Below are 25,202 nucleotides of genomic sequence, written 5' to 3' on the forward strand. Positions count from 1 at the left end.
ACAAGTTCTGCCTTAGTGATTTCTAGACAATAAAGACCTTGTATCCTTCATCCTTCTCAAATGAAGAAATAGAAGAGAAAATACCCTAAATCAGTCATACACACTCACATAACTTGGATTTCCAGGTTTTTGTGTGTGTGTATGTGTGTGTGTGTATGTGTTGGTGTTGTTACGTGCTGTCGAGTCCGTTCCGACTCATGTTGACCCTATGTACCACAGAACATAACACTGCCCCGTCCTTCACCATGCTCACAATCATGTTATGCTTAAGCCCATTGTTGCAGCCACTGTGTCAATCCATCTCATAGAGGGTCTTCCTCTTTTCTGCATGATGTCCTTCTCCAGGGACTGATGCCTCCTGATAACATGTCCAAAGGATGTAAGATGCAGTCTCACCATCCTTGCTTCTAAGAAGTATTCTGGTTGTACTTCTTCCAAGATCGATTTGTTTGTTCTTTTGGCAGTCCATGGTATATTTAATAGTCTTTGCCAACACCACAATTCAAAGGCATCAATTCTTCTTCAGTCTTCCTTATTCATTGTCCAGCTTTCGAATGCATATGAGGCAATTGAAAATATCATGGCTCGGGTCAGGTGCACCTTAGTCTTCAAGGTGACATCTTTGCTTTTGAACACTTCAAAGGGGTATTTCGCAGAAGATTTGCCCAACATAATGCATCTCTTGATTTCTTGACTGCTGCTTCCATGGGTGTTGATTGTAGATCCAAGTAAAATGAAATCCTTGACAACTTCAGTCTTTTCTCCGTTTATCATGATGTTGCTTATTGGTCCAGTTGTGAGGATTTTAGTTTTCTTCATGTTGGGGTGTATTCCATACTGAAGGCTGTGGTCTTTGACCTTCATCCGTAAGTGCTTCAAGTCCTCTTTACTTCCAGCAAGCAAGATTGTATTATCTGCGTAACACAGGTTGTTAATGAGTCTTCCTCCAATCCTGGTGTGTGTGTATACACATACATATATACGTATGTAATTATATATATATAATCTTGGAATCACTGCGTATGGTAGGCTAAATAATGGCACTCCAAAAATGTGCACAGTCTCAATTCAAGGAAACTGAGAATGTTACCTTATATGGTAAAAGGGACTTTGCAAATGTGATTAAGTCAATGATCTTGAAATGGGAAGAGTAGCCTGGATTATACAGGTGAGCCTTAAATGTAATCAAAGTGTGCTTATTAAAGGAAAGCAGAGGGAGATTTTCCCAAGAAAGAAGGCAACGTGATGACAGAAGCAAACATTGGAGAGAGGTAGCCACAAGCCAAGGAATGCTGGTAGCTATAAGAGGCAAGTAATAAATTTTCTCCTGGAGCTTCCAAAAATAACCAGCCTTGCCAAAACCTTGACTGTAGTTCCGTAGGCTCCTTTTGGACTTCTCAGCTGGAAGGTAATAAATCTCTGACATTTCAAGCCACTCGATTTGATAATCTGTTATAGCACCCTTAAGAAACTAATAAATTGCGTAAAGTTCAAATTGTTAGTGTAACATAAAGATCCAGATTTAGGGTTGGATATCTGCCTTATCACTTACTAGCTTTGTGCATTAAACTCAATGAGGCTTTTTTTCCTCAACTGTAAATTGGATATACCTATGATTAAATTTTAGTACAATACTCTTGTGAGGAATAAATTAGGTAACATGTGGAAGTACTTATTGTAAGATCTGGCACAGAGTATGTGCTCAATAAATGGGAGCCGATATTGAGGTAGAAATAAATGCATATCATGCTTTCTTCATGAGCACAATGCAGCTTCAAATCCAATTGAAGTCTCACAACCCAAATGAACCACGCCCCCACTACTCAGCTACAGAACCCGAACACCTTCCATTAGCTTCTGCTTTTGTTTTATCTATGATATTAAGACCCTACTTTATATCCATCAGAGCCCTGGTGGCACAGTGGCTGGCAGTTTGAATCCACCAGCCGCTCCTTGGAAACCCTATAGGGCAGTTCTACTCTGTCCTGTAGGGTTGCTATGAGTAGGAATCCACTCGATGGCAACGGGTTTTGTTTTTTAAATATCCATCAATAGTGCCTGGGTATTGTAAATGCTTAATGATGTGCTTGGCTGCTAACTGAAAGGTTGGAGGTTCGACTCCACCCAGAAGCTTCTCAGAAGGACCTGGCAATCTACCTCTGAAAAATCAGTCATTAAAACCCTATAGAGTGCAATTCAACTCTGGGAACATATGGGTGTCCATGAGTCAGACTGACACTGGTTATATCCATCTGGAGGACTGAGAAACTGAAAACAATGTCACGGAATTAACCAGGTCCTCTAACATTTAAAAAAAAATTTTTTTTTTTTTTCTAACATAGCGACCAAGCTAACAACAAGGGGCAAAATGGACAGCAAAAATCTCCATCCCAGAGTGAAGTAAATTAAGACTGTGAGGTTGTGGGAGAAAGTGGTTAGAGAATAGAAATGTAACAGAAGTACCTCTCATGCCATATGGCTCAGCATCTCTTGGTGGGGCCTTTAGTTATCAGGCGCTCTGTTGGCACAGTGGTTAAGCACTCAGCTGCTAACTGAAAGGTCAGCAGTTCAAACCCACCAGCCACTCCATGGCAGAAAGATGTGGCAGTCTGCTTCTCTGAATACTGCAGCCTTGGAAACCTGATGGGGCAGTTCTACCCTATCCTATAGGGTCAGTATGAATCAGAATCGACTCAAGGGCAAAAAGTTTTTTTGATGGGTTAGCTATGGAAAGTCAGAGTAGGTCCAGGAATAAGGGAAAGAGGTCTATAACTAGTCAGGCTTCTGGAAAACAAGGGGGACTTCATGTGACCCATGTGTGCTCCTTCTGGGTGAGGACCCTCACCCCCAGGTCAGTGAAGGCACTTAGCCCAGCCACTGGTGGCTGCCCAGTGGTGGTTATTCAGCACACCCGTGTGGGGGGATGTGTGCCCACCCATCTGGAATAGGCATCTGGATCTTTTTTAAACAGGACTAAACAATCACACCTTGTTTTAAAAAAAGTTCCTGTGTCTGTAGCTTTTTTCCTGGCCAAGGCAAATGGAGAGCCAAGTGGATGCACAGCAGTTGCTATCCTGCTCCAGTTCTGGAAGAGATGTAACTCAGTATGTCCTCCAAAGGAATTTCTCACCACGTACCCAATTACGTCCACATTTTATTTGGAAAAATGGAGAGAAAATGGAAGAAAAAACACAAAGAAGGAAAAAACCCCAGGAGTATGGGGACAAGAAATTCTGAGAAAGAAAAAAAGAGACCATCGGTTGCTTGTGCGTGACTCTCTTTCATATGGAATTAATGCTGGTTTAATGGGGTATGAAAGGATGTTTTACTGGAAACAATGAGGAACAATTGTCTAGCTCACGTTTCATTTCACAGGTCATTATTGCATTAAGAAGTAAATCGACCAAGTCCGGTAAATAACAGTCTGTGTATTGCCGAGAGCTTCAAACCAACAATTTTAGCCATCGCCAACTAATATCTCTGTCATTTTAACCCTTGCAGGGTTGTGCTAGGGGGCTAAACAATTACAGTCTTCACCCAGCTCTAGCAGGTGAGCATAATTCATTGCCCTTCTAGTCCTTTCTTTTGCAAAACCCAGGAGGCCATATTTTAGCATTGTTGTTTTGTTGATGAGCCAGCCTTAGCCAACTGCAGCTCCGGTGGCCTTGAAAAACAACTCCTGTTTTAGTGAGTGCTGCAGGCGTCTTTAAACAGCCTGCTTCCCCTGCAAAATTAATTGCTGCAAAATGCTCTGCTCCCTCATCTAAGCTTTTGCAAGCTTATACTCAGCTATTTGGGCAGGCCATAGATGTGTCTGAAAGATCCAGGGAAAATGAGCTGCTTCTCTTTATTATACAAGTTTATGGTTGTGTCATCAAGCATCATCAGGCACTGGACATCCAGGAGTTTCTAATGCCTAAATTCTGATTCCATTAACCCAGGGGTAAATTGGTGGATGAGAAAAATGCTGGCTGTATTTAGAGACTATAACATATTAAACAAACATATCAAATAGTAGCTTATACTAAATAATCATATTTAAAATACGCATGGTAAATAAACATATCAAAATAAAATATTTTCTTGCTTCAGCTGCGACAAGAATGATGCAAAGATCAGGTTAAGCATCACGATATTACATAATCACATCAAAGACAACCAGGTTGTGCTGACAGCTTTACCATCAAAACCCGATGTCCTCTCTGCAGAGTGGATATGGAATTCTCCCCGTTTCCACAGTCCCTCTGAGAGGGAAGAAACCTTGCAGAGATATCATCAGTATTCCAACTTAATATTTCTTATTTTACACTACTTCTTATTATTTCCCCTTCCACTACTAAAACTGAGGCCTTACAAACCCAGAAACCCAGTGCTGTCAAGTCGATTCCGACTCATAGTGACCCTATAGGAGAAAGTAGACCTGCCCCATAGAGTTTCCAAGGAGTGCCTGGTGGATTAGAACTGCCGACCCTTTGGTTAGCAGCTGTAGCACTTGACCACTACGCCACCAGGGTTTCTGGCCTTACAAAAAAAAAAAAAAAAAGACCAAATAACAGCCACCCAAAGATGTTCAAGCCCTAATCCTTGAACATATGAATACAGCAAAGTGGCTTTGCAGATATGATTAAAGTTATGGATCTTAAAGTGAAGAGATGATCATGTATTATCTGGGTAGGCCCAATCTAATACCATGAGCCCTTAAAAGTGGAGAACTTTCTCTGGCTGGAACAAGAGAGATGTGATAGAAGAACAGGGAGGAGAGATTTGAAGAATGAGAGGAACCCAATTGTTGTTACCTTTGAAGAAGAAGGGGACCACAAGCCAGGGAATGTGGGTGGACTATAGAAGCTGAGTATGACCTCCAACCTACAGCAACCAAAGAAATGAAGAGCACAGTCCTACAACCACATGGAACTGAATTCTGCGAACTTGCATTAAGTAAGCTTGGAAGCTGATTCTTAACCAGAGACTTCAGAAAGGAATGCAGTCCTATAGACACATATTTTGGCCCTATGGGACTTAAAGCAAAGAGAGCCAAGTCCACCAGGCTTCAGACCTATAGAGCTGTGAGATAACACATGGGTGTTGTTCTAAGTGTTTAATTTGTGGTAATTTGTTATAGGAGCAATAGAAAACTAGTAAATGTAATACATAAATGTTCAAGTCACCACCACAACCAGAGCCATGATAGAGGGTGACAACTGTGGCAACGTAATAGTAGTCATTAGCATTTATTTCATGTAATCCTGGGCCAGGCATGGTGCTGAGAACTTTATATTTGTTGTCTCTTCTACGGCTTTATGATCTGCTCTTTTGCCCCTAAAGCGGTCAAGCAGAAAGAATATGGCTTAGATGTATGAATAGGCTGGTTTCCACACGGACAATGTATCCTACCAACATCACCTGAAGGGAAAAAGGCTGTTATCCACATCAACATAAAAGAATCAGCTTCAACTCTTTTTATCTGTGGTGATTACTTTCAGGAACTTATATTCAATTTATATTAATATTTCTCCTGTGAGATAATTAAGCCAATAAGAATCAGGTCCTATAAGAAGTCACTAATTCCTTAGTAGATTTAGTAGAAACATTGGCTTCTAAGTCTACAAAAATTTCTTTTCTTCTGGGACCCATTTCTTGACTTGATTTAAACAGTAATTAACTCATTTTTCAGGACTTCCATTTGGCATATAAATGATATTTACTATCATTATTTTTATTAAAGTAATAACCAATATATACACATGACTTTAAAAAATGTCAATATCCCAGTTGTTCCCTCTGGGTAGTAGAACTGAAGATGGAGATATTGTAGGGGTAAGAGGCAGGGAACCTTTTCTTCTCCTTGTATACCTTTTACTGTTTTATTTATTCTTTCAATAAAAATCTTTAAGGATAAGTTCTTAAAAGTGGAGTTGCTGAGTCAGAGGTATATGTCATTAGATGGCTGACAGATGTAAAGAAGTTATATCAAGTCATATCCAAGAACAAGGTTTGAGAACTATTTTCCCACACTTTCCCCAAAACTGAGAATTAATCATTGCCAATCCAACTGGTAAAATAATAACATTAATAATAATTATAGCAGCAGTGGTCATTATTATCATAGTAGTAAGTAGAGGACACTTCTATTGAGTTCTTATGGCTTTCTGGATTCTGTGTTGAGTGCTTTAAATAGCTTATCTCTTTTAATCTGTACAAGGAGCCTATGCATATATAATACTAATATCTCCACTAAATTAGATAAATTAAGGCTTAAAGAGTATAAGCTACTTGCTTGGAGTCACATGTCTAATAAGTGGACAATGTCTGGTAGTCTGACTCAGTTCCGGAGCTCTTAACCTCTGCTCTAATTATGAGAAACAATGAGTCCTTTTGTATGTTTATTAGTATTTGCATTTATTTCTCTGCAAAATGCCTTTTGGAACCCTTTGCATATTTTTTCAGTTGGTTTGTTCCCTTACCTTAAATATTAAATAGGATTTCTTTTTGTATATTAAAGAAATTAGCCCTTTGCCATATGAGTTTCAAGTCTTCCTACTTTCTCTTTGTTTAGTTTTTGAAATTCTTTATTTTGTGGAAGTTTTTACACTCACTTCTCATTTATTGACATGAAAAGGTTCCAAAGACCAGGTGGTTATATGAAAATGGAGGATGACCACAACAGATCACAAAATGGAGGATGACTACATAATTAGACGACTTCCAAATTATTTCATTATGTAAGTTCTAAATTACATCACTACATAACTGCCAAGCCACTGAGAATCATGGCCCAGCAAAGTCAACACATAACCTTAACCATCACAGCCAGCATTACTCTTGTGTTGCACCTCGGTATTAATTACTGCCAGATGTACGCCATTAATGTGCAAAAGAGCAGGATAGATTTTTTTACTATTGTCATAAATGTGAAATGTTGGATAATGAGGTAGTCAATAAGTGAGGAATAGGTGTAGTTCTTATGTTGTCAAATTTTTCCAAATGTTTCCTGGATTTGATATCATGCTCAGAAAGTCCTCCCCGTATTCTAAGACTATATACCCTCACCAATATTTTCAGGTAATCTGATGGATCCATTTTTCCTCATCTTTAATCCATATGGAATTTATGTTTATGAAGAGAAAGATATGAAATTCCTAATTTTTTTCCCTAAAAGATCAAATGCCCCACCATCATGAATTGAATAATCTCTTTTCCCATTTCTTTAAAATGCTATCTTTGCTATAGACTAAAATGCCAAATGCATTTGGATCTATTAATGAATTAAAAAAAAAACTTTGTTCCAGTAGCGTTTATCTAGAGCCCTGGTGGCACAGTGGTTAAGAGCTTGGCTGTTGACCAAAAAGTCAGCAGTTCAAATCCACCAGTCACTCTTTGGAAACCCTATGGGGCAGTTCTACCCTATCCTATTGGGTCGCTATGTGTCGGAATCAACTAGACGGCAACAGGTTTGTTGTTTGTTTTTTCCTTAATATATCTACTTTTAGGATGTTTTCTATGAATGCATTCAAACTTTTACAAACTAACATTATTTTCACAGTTAATGAGCATGCAAATATATAGAGGAAAACTGCAAACTAGATTAGGGAATCTTTCAGATCCATAATTTTGAGATGAGAAGGTCTCAATTATGAACTTGCTTTGTACTTATTGGGAAGTTTTACATATTCACGGGACTGCTCAGGTATTCTCTTCCGTGAAAATGCACACAGAGACATAAACACATATGAACATATGAAACAATCACACAAATCAACAAACAATTGCCTATTTGTCTTATGTGTAAGATAAGCTAAGGTTTGAATTTCAGCCTTCTAAATATTTTGATATTACTGTACCAACAGAATGACAGCAGCCATGCAGGGTTCCTCCACTATTAAAATTTAAAGACAGGGACGCAGGTTAATTTTCAATGACCTTTTAGAACTAGTACAGAAAAACAAAAAGGAAAAAATGAGAAAGAGAAAGGAGAAAGTAGGTATGTTATTATGGCAAAAAGTGAAGGGATTTTCATCTACCTACCAAAAATCCTCTGCTGTCAAGTCTCGTAGCAACCCTACAGGACAGAGTAGAACTGCCCCACAGGGTTTTCAAGGCTATAAATCGTTACGGAAGCAGACTGCTACATCTTTCTCCCTCAGAGCGGCTCATGGGTTTGAACTGCTGACCTCTTGGTTGGCAGCCGAATGTTTTAACCACTGTGCTACTAGGACTCCTCATCTAGCTACAGGTATTCAAAAATAGCCCCTTTTGTGGAACATTGATATTACAGCTCCTCATTCATCAAAGCATAAAAATGTGAGCAGACTTCTCAATAACACATCATTAACTTGGGGAGTAAAAATTTCAGTCACAGAAAACCTTAAAGCTTTGCTTGCAGGCCTGGTATTTAAACAGTAGTTCCTGCTAATAGCAGATACTCCCCGGCTAGACAAGCCTCTTTCTTTTACTGACTGCGTTATATGCTCACAATCAATTAGGTAGTCTCTAGGATAGTTACACTATTCCTGAGATTAGTTTCTAATCCTAGAAACCCAAGCTACATCTAATGATGCATGACTTATTAAAAAGGAATTTAAAAGGCATGAATAGGGTCTAGCACACAGGTTAAAATATATATATATATATATCAATTTTCTTTAACATATGCCCCTGCAGAACAAAAGAAGATGTCCATATGATAGCCACAGCCAACAAGGCTCTTGAGCCCTCACAAGGAGGCTAGTGCCACTGATGAACTGAATTTTAATTTTAATTTGTTATAATTTAAATTTTAAAACTGACAATTCAATTATTGAAAATGTTTACATAAGTTTGGAACAACTTGTATATGTGAATCTTATTTCCCAACTATAAAGTTTATGAAATCTAGATACAAAAACTGAGTATTTCTGATGAAAACTTCATTTCTGAATTGAGACATGCTGTAACTATAAAATACACACCAAATTTCAAAATATTAGTATAAAAAAGAAGGTAAAATATTCAATTTTTATATTAACTATCTTAAAATAATATTTTTAATATACTGGGTTAAATAGAATATATCACTAAATTTAATTTTATCTATTTATTTTTACTTTTTCTTAACTTGCCCACTAGAAAATTTTAAACTACACTTGTGGTTTGCAATGCATTTCTATTGGATAATGCTATTCTGGATGGATAATGTTCAGTTTTTGTTTCTACATTTGGAAAGAACCACTGACAATCGGTTTGGTAAAGTAGAGGGTCAGTGAAAAAGAGGGAGACCCTCAATGAGATGGAGTAACACTGTGGCTTCAACAATGGGCTCAAACATAGTAACCATTATGAGGATGGCACAGGACCAGGCAGTGTTTTCTTGTGCTGTACATAGGGTGGCTATGAGTTGAAACCTACTTGACAATACCTTGCAACAACCATAACATTGATAAATTGAAGAACATCAAAAATAAGCCAGCCAAGAAAGTGGAGAATTAAAAAAATCTGTCATGTATTGACAAACTGAAGGAATTTAGTATTTTGATGTTTGAACAAGATTTATAAGATTTTGCACTTGTAAGATCACTGTCTTACTGTCTTTAAATATGTAAAAGGTATAATATGGAAAGAATTAGACTTACACTGCCATGACAGAGGTGACTAGATCATTGGGTAACAGTAAAGTCCTAACAATTAGAGTTATTCAAAATATATTAGGCAGCCTTGTAAAGGAGTGAACCCCCAATTCCTGAAAAGTTAAAGGTAGATACAGTCTGTGCACTGGATGGGAAGTGATGCTAACTTTTAGGGAACATCCAAAGCAAAGATTTTATAGTTTTATAATTTCTTTCCAACTGATACGTGTTCCTGAGCCCAAGGAATAAAGGATTAATACGGAACAGCATTTCCCAAAATGTGTTCTGAAGTACACTAGCTCCAAAGAGCATTAATGGCAGTGTAAACAAGTATTCTCTAGTCAAATAAATTTGATAAATACTGGGGAAAAAATTAAACATTTTGTATTTAACTGCAGCATTTATCAGAATCTTTAATATTTTAATGCACGTGGTGAATCTCCAATATTGGAGTAGAGTAGTTAGGGTTTTCAAAATGTATTTGACTGACCATGGATCATTTTTTTCACAGAGAATCTCCTGAGATTAGTGACTGGAAGAACATTTTCTGATATTGTTAGAACAAATTATACATTAATTAAAAATATGAAATTTACTTTGTAGAATTCTTGGCTAGTAAACTAAACTTGAATTCTTGACTTTTTGACTCAAGTGTTGTTGTTCTTAGGTGTCCTTGAGTCAGCTCCGATTCATAGCGACCCTGTGTACATACAACAGAATGAAACACTGCCCTGTCCCGTGCCACCCTCACAATCCTTGTTATGCTTGAGCTCGTTGTTGCAGCCACAGTATCAATCCACCTTGTTGAGAGTTTTCCTCTTTCACCGACAATCTGCTTTACCAAACATGATGTCCTTCTCCAGGAGCTGGTCCCTCCTGATAATGTGTCCAAAGTTCCTGAGAGGAAGTTGTACCATCCTTACTTTTAAGCTGCATTTTGGCTGCACTTCTAATACAGATTTGTTCCTTCTTCTGGGAGTCCATGGTGTATACAATATTCTTCGCCAACACCATAATTCAAATGCATCAGTTCTTCTTTAGTCTTCCTTATACATTGTCCAGCTGTCATTTGCGTATGAGGCGATTGAAAATACCATGGCTTGGGTCAGGCACACATTAGTCCGAAAAGTGATATCTTTACTTTTTAAAATGTTAAAGAGGTCTTTTACAGCAGATTTGCCCAATGCAGTACTTTGTTGCATTGACATATTGACTCATGTATTCATTCATTTATTCCCTTATTCAGCAAACATTTACTGAATATGTATTATGTTCTAGGAAATCTACAAAATATTCAAAAATGTATGCCTTCAAGGTATGCTCAGTGTGGTGGAAGAAATAAACTTGTAAAATAATGGCAGTTGTTGTTAGGTGCTGTTTAGTGGTTTCCAACTCATAGCAACCTTATGTACAAAGAACGAAACACCGCTCAGTCCTGTACCATCCTCACAACCACTGTTATGTTTGAGCCCATTGTTGCAGTCACCATGTCAATCCATATCATAGAGGGTCTTTATCTTTCTCACTGACTTTCTACTTTACCAAGCATGATGTCCTACTGCAGGGACTGATCCCTCCTGATAACATGTCCAAAGTACTTAAGAAGAAGTCTTGCCATCTTCCCTTCTAAGGAGAATTCTGGCTGTATTTCTTCCAAGACAGATTTACTCCTTCTTCTGGCAGTCCATGGTATATTAATATTCTTCGCCAACACCATAATTCAAAAGCATCAATTCTTCTTCAGTCTTCCTTATTCATCGTCCAGCCTTTGCATGCATATGAGATGATTGAAAATGCCATGGCTTGTGTCAGGTGCATCTTTGCTTTTCAATACTTTAAAAAGATCTTTTGCAGCAGATTTGCCTAATGCAATGTGTCTTTTGATTTCTTGAATGCTGCTTCCATGGGCATTAATTGTGGATCCAAGTAAAATGAAATCCTTTACAATTTCAATATTTTCTCACTTTATCATGATGTTGCTCACTGATCCAGTTGTGAGGACTTTTGTTTTCTTTACGTTGAGGTGTAATCCATACTGAAAGTTGCAGTCTTTGATCTTTATCAGTAAGCGCTTAAGTCCTGTTTGCATCAGCAAACAAGGTTGCATCATCTAAATCTACGTATCACAGATTGTTAATGAATCTGCCTCCAATCCTGACGCCACATTCTTCTTTATATAATCCAGCTTCTCGTATTACTTGTTCAGCATACAGATTAAATAAATCTGTGAAGGATACAACACTAATGCACAGCATTCCTGACTTTAAACCATGCAGTATCTCCTTGTTTGGTTTGAATGACTGTCTCTTGGTCTATGTACAGGTACAGCTTTAGCACAATTAAGTGTTCTGGAAGTGTTCTACAATTCATCACAATGTTATCCATACATGCTATGATCCACACAAATACCTTTGTGTAAATAAAACACAGGTAAACATCTTCCTGGTATTCTCTGCTTTCAGCCAAGATCTACTTGATATTACCAATGACATCCCTCTTCCCGCCTCCTCTTCTGAATCCGCACTGAATTTCTGGCAGTTCCCTATCAATGCACTGCTGCAAGCATTTCTGAATTATCTTCAGTAAAATTTTACTTGCGTGTGATAGTAATGACATTGTTCAGTAATTTCTGCATTCCGTTGGATTATCCTTCTTTGGAATGTGCATGTATCTGGATCTCTTCCAGTTGGTTGGTTCCAAATTTCTTGGCATAGATAAGTGAGTGCTTCCAGCATTGCATCCATTTGTTCCTGGAGCCTGTTTTCCATCAATGTCTTTAGTGCAGCTTGGCCTTCTTCCTTCATATACCATTGGTTCTTGATCATATGCTACTTCCTGAAATGGTTGAACATCAGCCAATTCTTTTTGGTACAGTGACTCTGTATATTCCTTCCATATTCTTTTGCTGGTTCCTGTGTTGTTCAATATTTTGCCCATAGAATCCTCCAACATTGCAACTTGAGGCTTGAGTTTTTTCTTCAGTTCTTTCAGCTTGAGAAATGCCAAGTATGTTTTTCCCATTTGGTTTTCTAAATCCAGGTATTTGCACATTTCATTATAATACTTCACTTTGTCTTCTCGAGCTGCTTTTTTGAAAGCTTCTGTTCAGCTTTTTTACTTCATCATTTCTTCCATTAGATTTAGCTGCTCTATTTTTTTTTTTTTTTTTGTGTTCAAGAGCAGGTTTCATTATCCCTTCTGACATCCATTTTGGTCTTTTCTTTCTTTCCTGTCTTTTTAATCACTTTTTGCTTCCTTCATGTATGATGTCCTTGATGTTATCCCACAAATCCTCTGGTCTACCTTCATTAGTGTTCAATGCATCAAATCTATTCTTCAGATGGTCTCTAAATTCAGGTGGAATATACTCAAGGTCATACTTTGGCTCTCATGGTCTTGTTCTAATTTTCTTCAGCTTCAGCTTGAACTTGGTTATGAGCAACTAATGGACTGTTTTGCAGTCGGCCTCTGGCCTTGTATCGACGATGAATTAAGCTTCTCCATCACCTCTTTCCACAGGTGTAGTTGATTTGATTCCTGTGTGTGCTGTTTGGTGAGGTCCACGTGTATAGTCACTTTTTCTGTTGTTGAAAAAAGGTATTTGTAATGAAGAAGTCATTGGTCTTGCAAATTCTATTGTGCGATCTCTGACATCATTTCTATCACCAAGGCTATATTTTCCAACTACCGATTCTTCTTCTTTGTTTCCAAATTTCACATTCCAATCACCAATAATTATCAATGCATCTTGATTGCATGTTTGATCAATTTCAGACTGCAAATGTTGGTAAAAATCAATTTCTTCACGTTTGGCATTAATGGTTGGTGCGTAAATTTGAATAATAATTGTATTAACTGGTCTTCCTTGTAGGCATATGGATATTATCCTACCACTGACAGGGTTGTACTTCAGGATAGATCTTGAAATATTCTTTTTGACAATGAATGCAAGCTGTTCCTCTTTAATTTGTCATTCCCAGCATAGTAGACCATATGATTGCCTCAATCAAAACGGCAATATCAGTCTGTTTCAGCTCAGTAAAGCCTAGGATATCTATCTTCAAGAGCTCCATTTCATTTTTGACAACATCCAATATTCCCAGATTCATACTTCCTATAGTCCATGTTCTGATTATTATCTTCTCATTTTGAATTGTGCTACATCCACAAATGAAGGCCCTGAAAGCTTGACTGCATCCATGTCATTAAGGCCAACTCCACTTTGAGGAGGCAGCACTTCCCCAGACATATTTCAAGCACCTTCCAGCCTGAGGGGCTCATCTTCCTGCACTGTATCAGACAACGTTCCACTGCTATTCATACGCTTTCACTGGCCAATTTTTTTAGAAGTAGATCACCAGGTCCCTCTTCCTAGTCTGTGTTAGTATAGAAGCTTTGCTAAAACATGTCCACCATGGGTGGCTCTGCTGGTATTTGAAATACCAGTGGCATAGCTTCCAGCATCACAGCAACATGCAAGCCATCACAGTACGACAAACTGACAGATGAGTGGTGGAAATGATGGCAGTAGAGCATGATAAGTGCTATATAAGAGGAGGGTGATAGCTTAAGCAGGGACATTAAGGAGACAGAGATCCACATTGCATGTGAAAGCCAGGGAAAACTTCACAGGGGAGGCACGCAGCCTCCATTCCCAACTATATCCCCAACTACACATGACCTCTACAGTGTACTTTGCCAATTTTATACCAATTACATTCCTCCATGTCATAAACTAGTCCTTTTCTCTCCATGGGCTAGGTCACAACTCCATGAGGGCAGGAACTGTCTCTTATCCACCTTGATATGTGTCATAGACTGGATTTTCTAGAGAGGCAAAACCACTGAAATGTATAAATATATAGACGGAGATAGAGATTTATATTAACGAAATGGCTCACACAGTTGTAGAGGCTGCAATGTCCCAAGTTGGTGGGTCAGGAAAGAGGCTTCTCCTGATTCATGTAGCCACAGGGGCTGGCAAACCCAAGATTGGCAGACCAGAGAGCGGAGCTGTTCCTCACAGGCTGTGAAGATCAATGAATCCCAAGATCAGCAGGCTAGACTGCAGGTAATCTGCTAGCTCAAGTCCCAAGAACCAGAGGTCAGATGAACAGGAGCCAGCTGTAGGATCCAGAACAAGCAAAAACCCCAGCAAAGACAGAAGGAAGAAGATGGCAGCAGAGGATGAAGAGATGAAGGCTGAGGGGGGTGGTGAGCTGCCACAGGGCCCACCCCCACTGGTACCAACTCACAGCAGATCCCATCATGGGGGTGATCACATATCATATCTCAACAGGAAAATGATCATAACATTATACAACTGCCAAAATACTGAAACTCATGGCCCAGCCAAGTTGACACAACAATCTCAACTGTCACAAAATCTCTACTTGGTTACCCCAACAAAACAAAGTACCTTGCTCTCAGTAAGTACTCAATAAACATTTAAGTTGTAAAAAATACCACATCAATTCACTGAGAAAAGGGGGGAGGGACTATAGAACAACAAGGCCTAAATTAACATGTTGTTGTTGTTAACTGCTGTTGAGTCCATTTCGACTCATAATGACACCATGCAGCAGAGTAGAACTGCCCCATAGTGTTTTCTAGACTGTAATCTTTTTGAGAGCAGATCACCAGGTCTTTCTCCCACAGAGCTGCTGGATGGTCTCTAAACACCAACATTCAGTTAGCAGCTGAGCACTTAACATTTGTGCACCAGGGCTCCTTAAAGTAACAAAGTGCCACACACAAAAAAAAAATGTTTTTTTACTTCATGGCCAAATCTACTACTCTATACTAATCCATTATCATCACAACCTCCTTTAGTTAACACTGGTTAAAATGCTTTTTTTGGATGTGACATAGTCCATTTATCTTGTACATGGAGAAATGGCCATATTTTAAATATGTATATATATTTGTGTTGGAAAGAAGAGAAACTAAATGATGCTTTTTTATAGTTTCTGTTTCATTGCCTTTCAAAACATTAAAGTCATTGACGGTTACTTTCAAAAATCTACAAATCTATTTGTTACCAAGTAAAGTAGAAATATGTGAATTATTCAGTTAAATGTATCTGTGTACAGAGTCCCTCCAGATGATTCAGACCACACAATGATAATTTTCTAGGCATGGTCACAAGCCTAGGGTACGGAGACGGGCAAATGTAGATTTAAATCTTGTTTCTGCACATTCTAGCTGTAGTACCATGAAAAATTAGTTTAACTTCTCTAAACCTGCATATCCCCAAATGCTGAATGGTAATAACAATCCCTGCATGTTAAGGTTGTTATAAGGATAAAGGAGAATGTTTATAAACCACTTAATATAACGATTGGCACATGGAGTGTGCTAGGTAAATGGTAACTATTCTTATTGCTAGCTTGGATGGATAATTGCTGGAATAATTGTTCAGTCTCATTTTTCTTTGATTTGTGTAGACAGAGGTGTGTGTAAGAAAGGCAGGTAAATAAGGGAGCTAAAGCTGGAGAAGGTAGAGAAAGAAGGAAGAAAACTTGGAAGGAACGTACCAAGTACAATACAGTATGTTGTTGTTGTTGTGCACTGCTGTGTTGATTCCAACTCATACTGACTCTATAGGACAAAGTAGGACCACCCCATAGGGTTTCCTAGGCTGTAATCTTTATGGGAGCAGATCGTCAGGTCTTTTCTCCAGCAGAGCTGCTGGTGGGTTTGAACCACCAACTTTGCAGTTACAACCAACCACTAAGCATTGTGCCACTAAGGTGTAGTGTTAATTAGCTACTTCCTGTTAATTAGTTGTATTATTTGGGGCAAGTTACTTAAAGTCTCTACCTCTGTTTCCACATCTATAAAATGGAGGGAATAGGAATACCTATATCATATGATAGATCCTGTTAATGGGATTCAGTAAGATAATTCATCTAAAGGTCTTAGCACAGAGCCCAGAAATGATGGATACCATGTTAGTTGCTGTGGCTATTAGTGGAAGAACTGAGGAGCAAGATAATCATAGTAGTAAATTCTCTAGATTGAGGAAAGGAAATGACATTGTTCCCATGGATCACATACCTTTTTTATGTCTTCCTTAACAAATCACATATGAAAATCATTCTGAGTTCCACTATGGACCCTTTCAAAATGCAATCAAATATTGTTATGGCATCTAGTGCCTTGAAGTCCAGGCAAGGCATGGCAGAGAGAAAGAGTAAGGTGGAGGTTAGGTGCTCTTTCAGTTTTACAAAGTATCACTGGAAGCTTTAACTCTCTTCTGCTTGGGATAAAAATCACTTGCAGCCACATATCCCAAAGATTATAATATTTTCTGAGACTCCACTGTGCCTTTATATTTTAATACCCTGACATCTGGGATCCTAAAAGTCTAATGTTTAACCATAAATATCTGCTGAGATTAAAGAGCTATATACCAAGTTTCAATCTTTGGGGCCTATAATTGCTTGGGAAAAGAGAATGGTATTTCCCCCTCTAGCTAGAAGAAAAAGACCTCTGCAAGTACAGATACTGGCAGACAAATTTTCTAACAACCGTTTCCTCTCTCCATTCTGTCCTCTCATTTTCTCCCTCCCTCTCCACATTCCCATTTTATAATACCATCTTGCTGTCATTCCCAGGACAAATGGGGAGAAAGAGGAGCCTAGAAAGTGATTCAATTCAAGAGATAGCAACAAAGAGTTGAGAAAATGCTAGCCCCTCTGTATCTGTTAAGCAGCTAAGCACTGGTCTCCATACTGTTCACGCTTCCCCATCATCATTCAGTCAGAAACCACTTCACTGGATGGGCTGACAGTCAAATGCCAGCTTTATTTTCTTTTTTTATCAACCTATTTTTTTTATTTTTTATTTGAGACATGTCACTTTTAAGGTCTCCACAATGGTTTTTAACTTCCTTTCTCAAGAAGTCTCTAACAATTTGAAAAATGTGTCTTATCCTCTCATGATAAAGAATGAAGGAAACTTTACCTGCCCTGAAGGTAAATGTGGTCCAAAGTCCTGATCAAACCACAGTCCTTTACTGGAAACAATGTCAAAAGTATAAAGTGTGGGAAAAAGCTTATCAAGAGTTTAGCTTTGTAACATGATGATTTAATGTGGAATTTAAAAAACAAACTTAGATTTGTATTTAAACCATTTTTATCCAGGGGTGTATTATAAAAGTGACATTTGGAGGTCTTTCAACCCACAATGCTAAGAAAAATAATCTTTAAAAAAAAAAAAAAGTTTCAACATATTTGTACTATTCAAAGACTTAGATTGCACATATACCTAGTATCTTTATAGTTAATATTCTTTTCCCCTTCATAAATATACCTAGCATATATATAAGAAAGTGTGTTTATATCTGTTGATGCTTGGCACAGAAAGCTAATTCTTGATTATTCAGGAGAAATCTAAACTTCCTGTTTTTTAAATTAAAAACATTATCTTGATATCTTGTTTACTTACTTCAGAGGGAACATACAGCTCTATGACAGTGATTCTCAAACCTAGCACAGCAGAATCACTTGGGGAGGTTGCACATGTGTGTGTGCCCGTGCACGCACTGGATTAAAATTACTCACATTCAAAGGCTCTCTTAATGTCCTGGATGATTCTGATAATTCAGTTTTGGGAGCCACTATGTTAAGTACAGGCCCTGGTGGCTCAGTGGTTAAGAGCTTAGCTGCTAACCAAAAGGTTGGCAGTTTGAATTCACCAGGCACTCCTTGGAAATCCTATGGAGCAGTTCTACTCTGTCCTATAGAGTCACTACGAGTCAGAAAAGACTCAGTGGCAACAGGTTTGGTTTTTGGTTTGGTCCTAAACCAAAACCCCTCGCAGTTGAGTTGAATCTGACTCATAGCCACCCTATAGGACAGAGTAGAACTGCCCCATATAGTTTCCAAGGAGCACCTGATGGATTTGAACTGCTAACCTTTTGGTTGGCAGCCATAGCACTTACCACTATGCAACCAGGGTTTCCTGGTTTGGTTCTAAGTACATCAAAGTCAACCTCCTCAACTGAAGAAAAATGTAGAAGAAAGAGTGGATTTTAGAAGCAGGTATTTCTGGCAGTTATCACCATGGACAAGGTGCTTGACGAGTATCATATGTTCATGGAAAAAAAGCAAAACAAAACACCCTCCTAAGAGCACTATGATGACTTTAAATATATTTGTAAAATAATAATAATAATAATATTTAATGTATTCCTTATAACAATTTATGAGATTTCATAATTATCACAAAAGAAGTTCAGTCTTCTTTCCCTCTTCTTCTCTCCCTCCCTGAATGGAAATCCAAGTCCCCAGCCCTGATGGCTCCTTGACCATTGGACTTGTACATCAAACATCCCTCTCCACTTCTCCACTTAGATCCAGGTTCAGAACAGTCCGGATTCCCATGCTGCCACTCACAGCTAGTTCTTAAAATTGGCACCACCATTCTCAGCTGCTGAAGCCAAAAATCTTGGATAACAACTTTGAGTCTTTTCTTGCCTTCACCCTTCAAATCCAATCCATCAGAAGGTCCTGTTGACTATACCGCTAAAACGATCCCAAGCAATTCTTAGTATCTCTTCTGCTACAAATATCATCTAAGCCAATGTTTCTAGAACTATTCATGGCAAAGAAGTAGGGTTTTTTTTTTTTTGTCTTAAAAAGTAGAGTCCATTGAAGATTAATAGCTTTAAAAATACAAAATAAAGTATGAGGTAAATTAGACATACAAAATATAAGCCCCAACTTTTACTTATTAGATTCAACAGACATAAAATTACCCTGTCAATCTGCAATTTCTACATACTAAATTTCTGTCACTATGTCACTGCAGATTGGTAACCAAGAGTCTGTGGCCAGCATAGGTCTTTGGACCATTCACCAAGCGGCATGTCTTTAAGTCCTATTTTCTCCAGCCTAGACAGCTCCCTAATTGCATACTTGCTTCCAGTCTTGCTCCCACTCATTAACCATTCACTCCAAGTCAGCTAGTATGATTCCTTCAGAGAGCGAATCAAATCCGATTGTGTCCTTTCTTAAAATCCTCCAGCTCCATCTTATTAAATTTGAATAAAATCCAAACCCCTGACACAGTCCTACAAGGAGCTGACTCCAGTTTACCTTAACAACTACTCCCCCTTTCATTAACTATGCAATAGTCACACCACCCTACTTTCCTTCAGACATGCCCAGCCCATTCTCACCTCGGAGCCTCTGCACTGGCTAGTCCCTCTGGCTGTAAGCCTCCTCCCCCTGCTCAGGACAGCAGCTCCTCAATCAATCTCACTTCCAATGTACTTCAAATAGCAACTCCTGAGCATACATATGTGGGAGCACATGCCACCGCCCCGCACACACACAACACATACACACAAATCAAACTATCTCTCTAGCCCCACACCCTATTTTATTTTTTTCATTCCTCTTACTACTATTGGAATATTTTTTATTTATTTATGTATGTATGTATGTGTCTTACTGATACATAAGCTTGATGAAATACAAGCAAGGGATTTTATCTTGTTCACCACTATAGGCCCCCCCCTTAAAAAGCCTTTGGTAGGCAATAGATAAGGAGCCCTGGTGGCACGATGGTTAAGTGCTTGGTTTCTAACCAAAAGGGTGGTGGCTCCAACCCACCAGCAGCTCTGCAGGAGAAAAGACCTGGTGATCTGCTCCAGTAAAGCTTGTTGTTTGTTGTTATTAGGTGCCATCAAGTTGGTTCCAACTCATAGCGACCCCACACACAACGGAATGAAATACTGCCCGGTTCTGCACCATACTGCTCTGTTGCTATGCTTGAGCCCATCGTTGTAGCCACTGTGTCAATTCATCTTGTTGAGTATCTTCATCTCTTTCGTTGACCCTCTACCAAGGATGATATGCTTCTCCAGGGACTGGTCCCTCCTGATAACATGACCAAAGTGTGTGAGATGAAGTCTCGCCATCCTCCCTTCTAAGGAGCATTTTGGCTGTACTCCTTCCAAGATAGATTTGTTCCTTCTTCTGACAGGTCATGGTATATTCAATATTCTTCGCCAGCACCATAATTCAAAAGCATCAATTCTTCTTTGGTCTTTCATACTCACTGTTCAGTTTTCGCATGCATATGAGGTGATTGAAAATATCATGGCTTGGGTCAGGCGCACCTTAGTCCTCAAGGTGACATCTTTGCTTTTTAACACTTTAAAGAGATCTTTTGCAACAGATTTTCCCAAAGCAATATGTGGTTTGATTTCCTGACTGCTGCTTCTATGAGTGTTGATTGTGGATCTAATTAAAATGAAAACGCTGGCAATGTCAATATTTTCTCTGTTTATCACCTGTAAAGATTACAACTTTGGAAACTCTAGGGGGCAGTTCTACTCTGTCATATAGGACTGCTATGAGTCAAAATGGACTTGACGGCACACAACAACAGACAGTAGATGGTCAAAACACATTTGCTGAATAAATGAAAATACCCACGCCAACTTCACCACCCACATATAATGGGTACTCACATAATATTAGCTTCCATTTTATCTCTCTTTTACTTTCTTTGTCATAGCAGAGACATCATAAAGTCCCATAGAAACTAAAGCTCTAATTTCCTTCAGTCCTCTCCCAACAACGCTGGTGCGCCACAGGAATGACCCAGTCCAAGAGGTGATGCCATCCATTTTTAGTCTGGGACAGACAGTAAAGGAGTAAGAAGCCAGAAAGTAGATCTCTGGTATCTTTCTAGTGCTGCCTAGATGAGATATTAATTTCCAGACTTTGTTTTGCTATATAATTTTGGATTTTCAGATGATTAGATGCATCCATAATCAAAAGAAATCCTTTCCAGAAAGAAATGTAAATGATTCTTAGAGAAGCTCCCACTTGGGATTAGCTGCCTTGCACTCTATTGCCAAGCATTTTTCAAAACTGGCTGCACATGCAAACTTACAGATAGGTACGAAACAAAATTACCAGCTCACTTTTCCCCTGGCTACACACCCTGCATTTCACAGACTGCAAAACCCACTGGCATAGTGTTCCTCACAGCTGATCCACATGGTTGGTTCTTGCTCCAGATGCTGGAACACGTGACAATATGGTAGGACCTGTGGATATGCGTCTGAGTGGGTACTTTTTGTGTATGAACTTGCAGGTTCAAATAAAATTTGTTATTTTTCAAATTAAAACCAAACCTCAAATCCCATGGACACCAAGCTGTTTGGAAAATTTGTTAATAAAACAGAAAAGGAACCTAAGCTGTGTTGAAGTCAATGGCATTTGGAATAAATATGAGACCTGGTTCCAGTGGTCTCCAATTTCATCTTCACTACACCAATTTCCCTGTTTTACAGAAGATCATAGATTCTTACCTTGAACAGGGAAAAGACAAAACAGACATTAGTTTCCTTGAGATTCAATTTGTGCTGTTCCCTTCCACCAGACTGTAGACAGGAATTGGAAAGTAGAATAGGAGAGAATGGTATAAATAATAAAAAGGGACTTGAATTAGGGAAAGAGGATCTCCTCAGAACAACACTACAATCCTGTTAGCACCTGGAAGGCACTGTTTACTATATGCTATCACCTATGTTGCAAGAGGACACAGATTGTATTTTTAGTGCAGTAAACAGCAGTTTCCACTGCAGGAATCCTTGCAATTGGTACCGACAGCAACCTCATTTAAAATGTTATAAAGCTTTAACACATCAGGAGTTTAAGGCAGTCAGTAATATCATCTTCACATATATACCCAGTCACTCTCACACACACACACACTGATAGCAAAATGGTGTGTAATATTATAATACCTGCCAGAGTTTTACCTTTGAATCATGTTTCACATCTAAGACAGAGAACTAACAAAAAATACACCAGCATTACAATCAGCAGCCAGAGCATATTTGTCCCTAAACAGTGTGTTACACCACACAGTAAACAACCACCAAAGAGTTCATCGAAGGGATATTCTTATTACTTAAATCCTCAGCATTTGGTCAACATTTTAGAGTTTCTATTTGTATAACAGACTTTGCTGATGCCACACCCATATGTTTTTGGCCCACATCTTCACATACCAAACACTGCTTACTGCACAAACCTGGGACTCTATTTTGAGTTTTTTCCTGGCCATGCGAGCAAACTTCACCCATGTTCAGGGAAAGTCAAAGGCTGAAGAGGTAAATATCCCCAGAAGCAGCCCTTGGCCAACGATGGATAGGGATTTGAAGTATAAGTACACTATCTTTCTCACCTGCTTGGTTGGGATAATTTTGACTCATGTTCCCCATGGGCTTCCAGAGTTCATCATCAGGCTCGAGCTCCAGTTGCCTCCTATATTATACACCTTTTACTGGCTTCATTCCCATCCCAGGTTTCACTTCCCCACTTCCCTACGGGTGTTTCCTGGGATCACCCCCCTCCACACACACACACACACACACACACACACACATGAACTACTTGTACTCTGAACATAATGTTGAGATCTGCTTCTAGCGCAACCAAAAGTAAGACACCATCTCTAATCCTCTTTCTCTTCTACTAGAATGAAATGTAATTTTCATTAAATAATCTAGAGCATATATCCCTTCTTACTGATTCTAAAGAAGCACGATCATCACCCAAAATCACAGTTCAGAAAAGTCCCCAAATTATTCATGTACTTATTTTGAAGTATAAGATGTTTACCTATAATAGTGAGATAAATCTTAAAATCAATAGAAAAACTGGCTATAGGAAATAATTTGGATAGATCTGGTGGTAAATAGGAGATTAATCTATTTTTTTCTTTTTTATCTTCTACTATTTCCCAAATATTTTCTCATTAATTCTTCTGTACAAAAAATGGCTTTGCTGGTTTTACCCAACAGTCATAACCAGCATACCAAAATGAATAGTTACTCAGCATGCTCCATATATTCAACACGGACTTTTAAAAACCTATACTATAGTCCCCACAACTTGTTGCAAAGATAAACCTTCAACATACAAAAAATTTTAAGAGCTTAAAAAGGGCAAAGGAGACCACAAATGAAATCTGAGAAGAATCAACCAATGTGGTTGAAAGAAAGCCAGGGATATTCTTTAGATATACTTGCAGCAGGTTCCAGCTGAGCTCAAAGGGAAATTCAGGGTGTCATTGTTTTTGAAGAATAAGAGTAGTGATCTCTTTGTTGCTGTTGCACTTAGGTGCTGATGAGTAGGCTCTGACCCACAGCAAGCCCACGTAGAACAGAAGAAAACACTGCCTGGTCCTGTGCCATCCTCACAATCGTTGTTATGCTTGAGCCCATTCTTGCAGCCACTGTGCCAATCCATCTCATAGAGGGTCTTCTTTTTCACTGACCCTCTACTTTACCAAGCATGATGTTTTTTTCCAGTCCCTGATCTCTCTAGAGGTTACAATGCTCTCTCTAGGGGTTATAAAAAATTGATACCCAAAAGGCTTTGGTTGTATAAGCAAGAAGAGGAAGAAGGAGTTCTGAGCACAGTTCTTTGGGGACAAAAGGAGATGGAGAAAAGGGAGACAAACTGCATGGTATCTATTCTACCACCCTCTCCAGAATGAGGGCCTTTAGGTCCTAATGGAAGACAAAGGTAGACTAGGAAGCCAGGAGAGCTAGTTCCATGGTAGACACTGTGAAACGCTGAGCACAAGGAGTACTGTTCCAGGCCAGGTGGCAGAGCTAGTAACAGGGTTGTTTTCCCCACTTGTACACAGAGCTGGGCATGGGGAATCTGTACCTTTGGCGTGGACACAGGCAATTTCATGGTGAGCACAGCAGTGATACCATATCTTAATCTCTCAACATTCCTGTGAGACAGGTGTGTTGAACAGCATATTAGCACAGACTCCAACTCTAAAGCTCATTTAGTTCCTCTCCAGTAAATCTTGTTCCCACTGGACAAAACAGCCAAGCCAGTTCCTTCACATGAATGTTTCCTTTTCTTATTCAGATACAACTGACCTGTGTTGAAGAAAGAGTCAGTCCATTCTGCCTCTGTTTTAGGAAATACAGAAACTGGTGGAGGCAGATTCAGGGCTCTCCCATCCAGATCCTTGAAGAGATATTTCCTCGGACTTTCACAATTCCATTCAGGGCAGACCACTGTTTCTAAATCTGTCCTGTGAAGATAGATCAAAAGAAAGTCTCTGATATCATAATAAACAGCAAGAAGAAAACATATGTTCATAGTACTGATCTTCTGAAAAAGAAATTCAACAGGATTTTAATATTAATAATGTGTTACATAGATATGAAATAAAACTGTATTTGGCTCAAGTAGACACATGAGACTATGTGGGCAACTCCTGTCTGGAGGCGAGATGAGAAGGCAGAGGGGGACAGGAGCTGGTTAAATGGACATGGGGAATACAGAGTGGAAAGGAGGAATGTGCTGTCTCACTAGGGGGAGAGCAGCTAGGAGCACATAGCAAGGTGTGTATAACTTTTTGTATAGGAGACTGACTTTCACTTAAAGCACACACACACACATAAACTCTATACAAAATAAGTTATTGCCCAGTTATGCTGTCAAGAAGAAAAGATTCTTATTAACCAAATATTCTAGATATCTGGATATGTAATCTTTACATAAAGTGCTAATTTTCTAGGAAGCAAAATAGAATAAAATA

General features: G+C 38.9%; 1 protein-coding gene across 1 annotated transcript in view; it reads right to left on the reverse strand.

The window, feature by feature from the left end:
* Nucleotides 1-25,202, reverse strand: part of PKHD1 (PKHD1 ciliary IPT domain containing fibrocystin/polyductin) — a 593,425-nt gene that overhangs the window by 141,545 nt on the left and 426,678 nt on the right. The window contains exon 60 of the mRNA XM_049894022.1: nucleotides 24,535-24,692. Within this exon, the coding sequence (XP_049749979.1) occupies nucleotides 24,535-24,692 (158 nt within the window). The remainder of the gene's footprint in view (nucleotides 1-24,534; nucleotides 24,693-25,202) is intronic.

This window comes from Elephas maximus, chromosome 1 (genome assembly GCF_024166365.1).
Source record: "Elephas maximus indicus isolate mEleMax1 chromosome 1, mEleMax1 primary haplotype, whole genome shotgun sequence".
NCBI lineage: Eukaryota > Metazoa > Chordata > Mammalia > Proboscidea > Elephantidae > Elephas > Elephas maximus.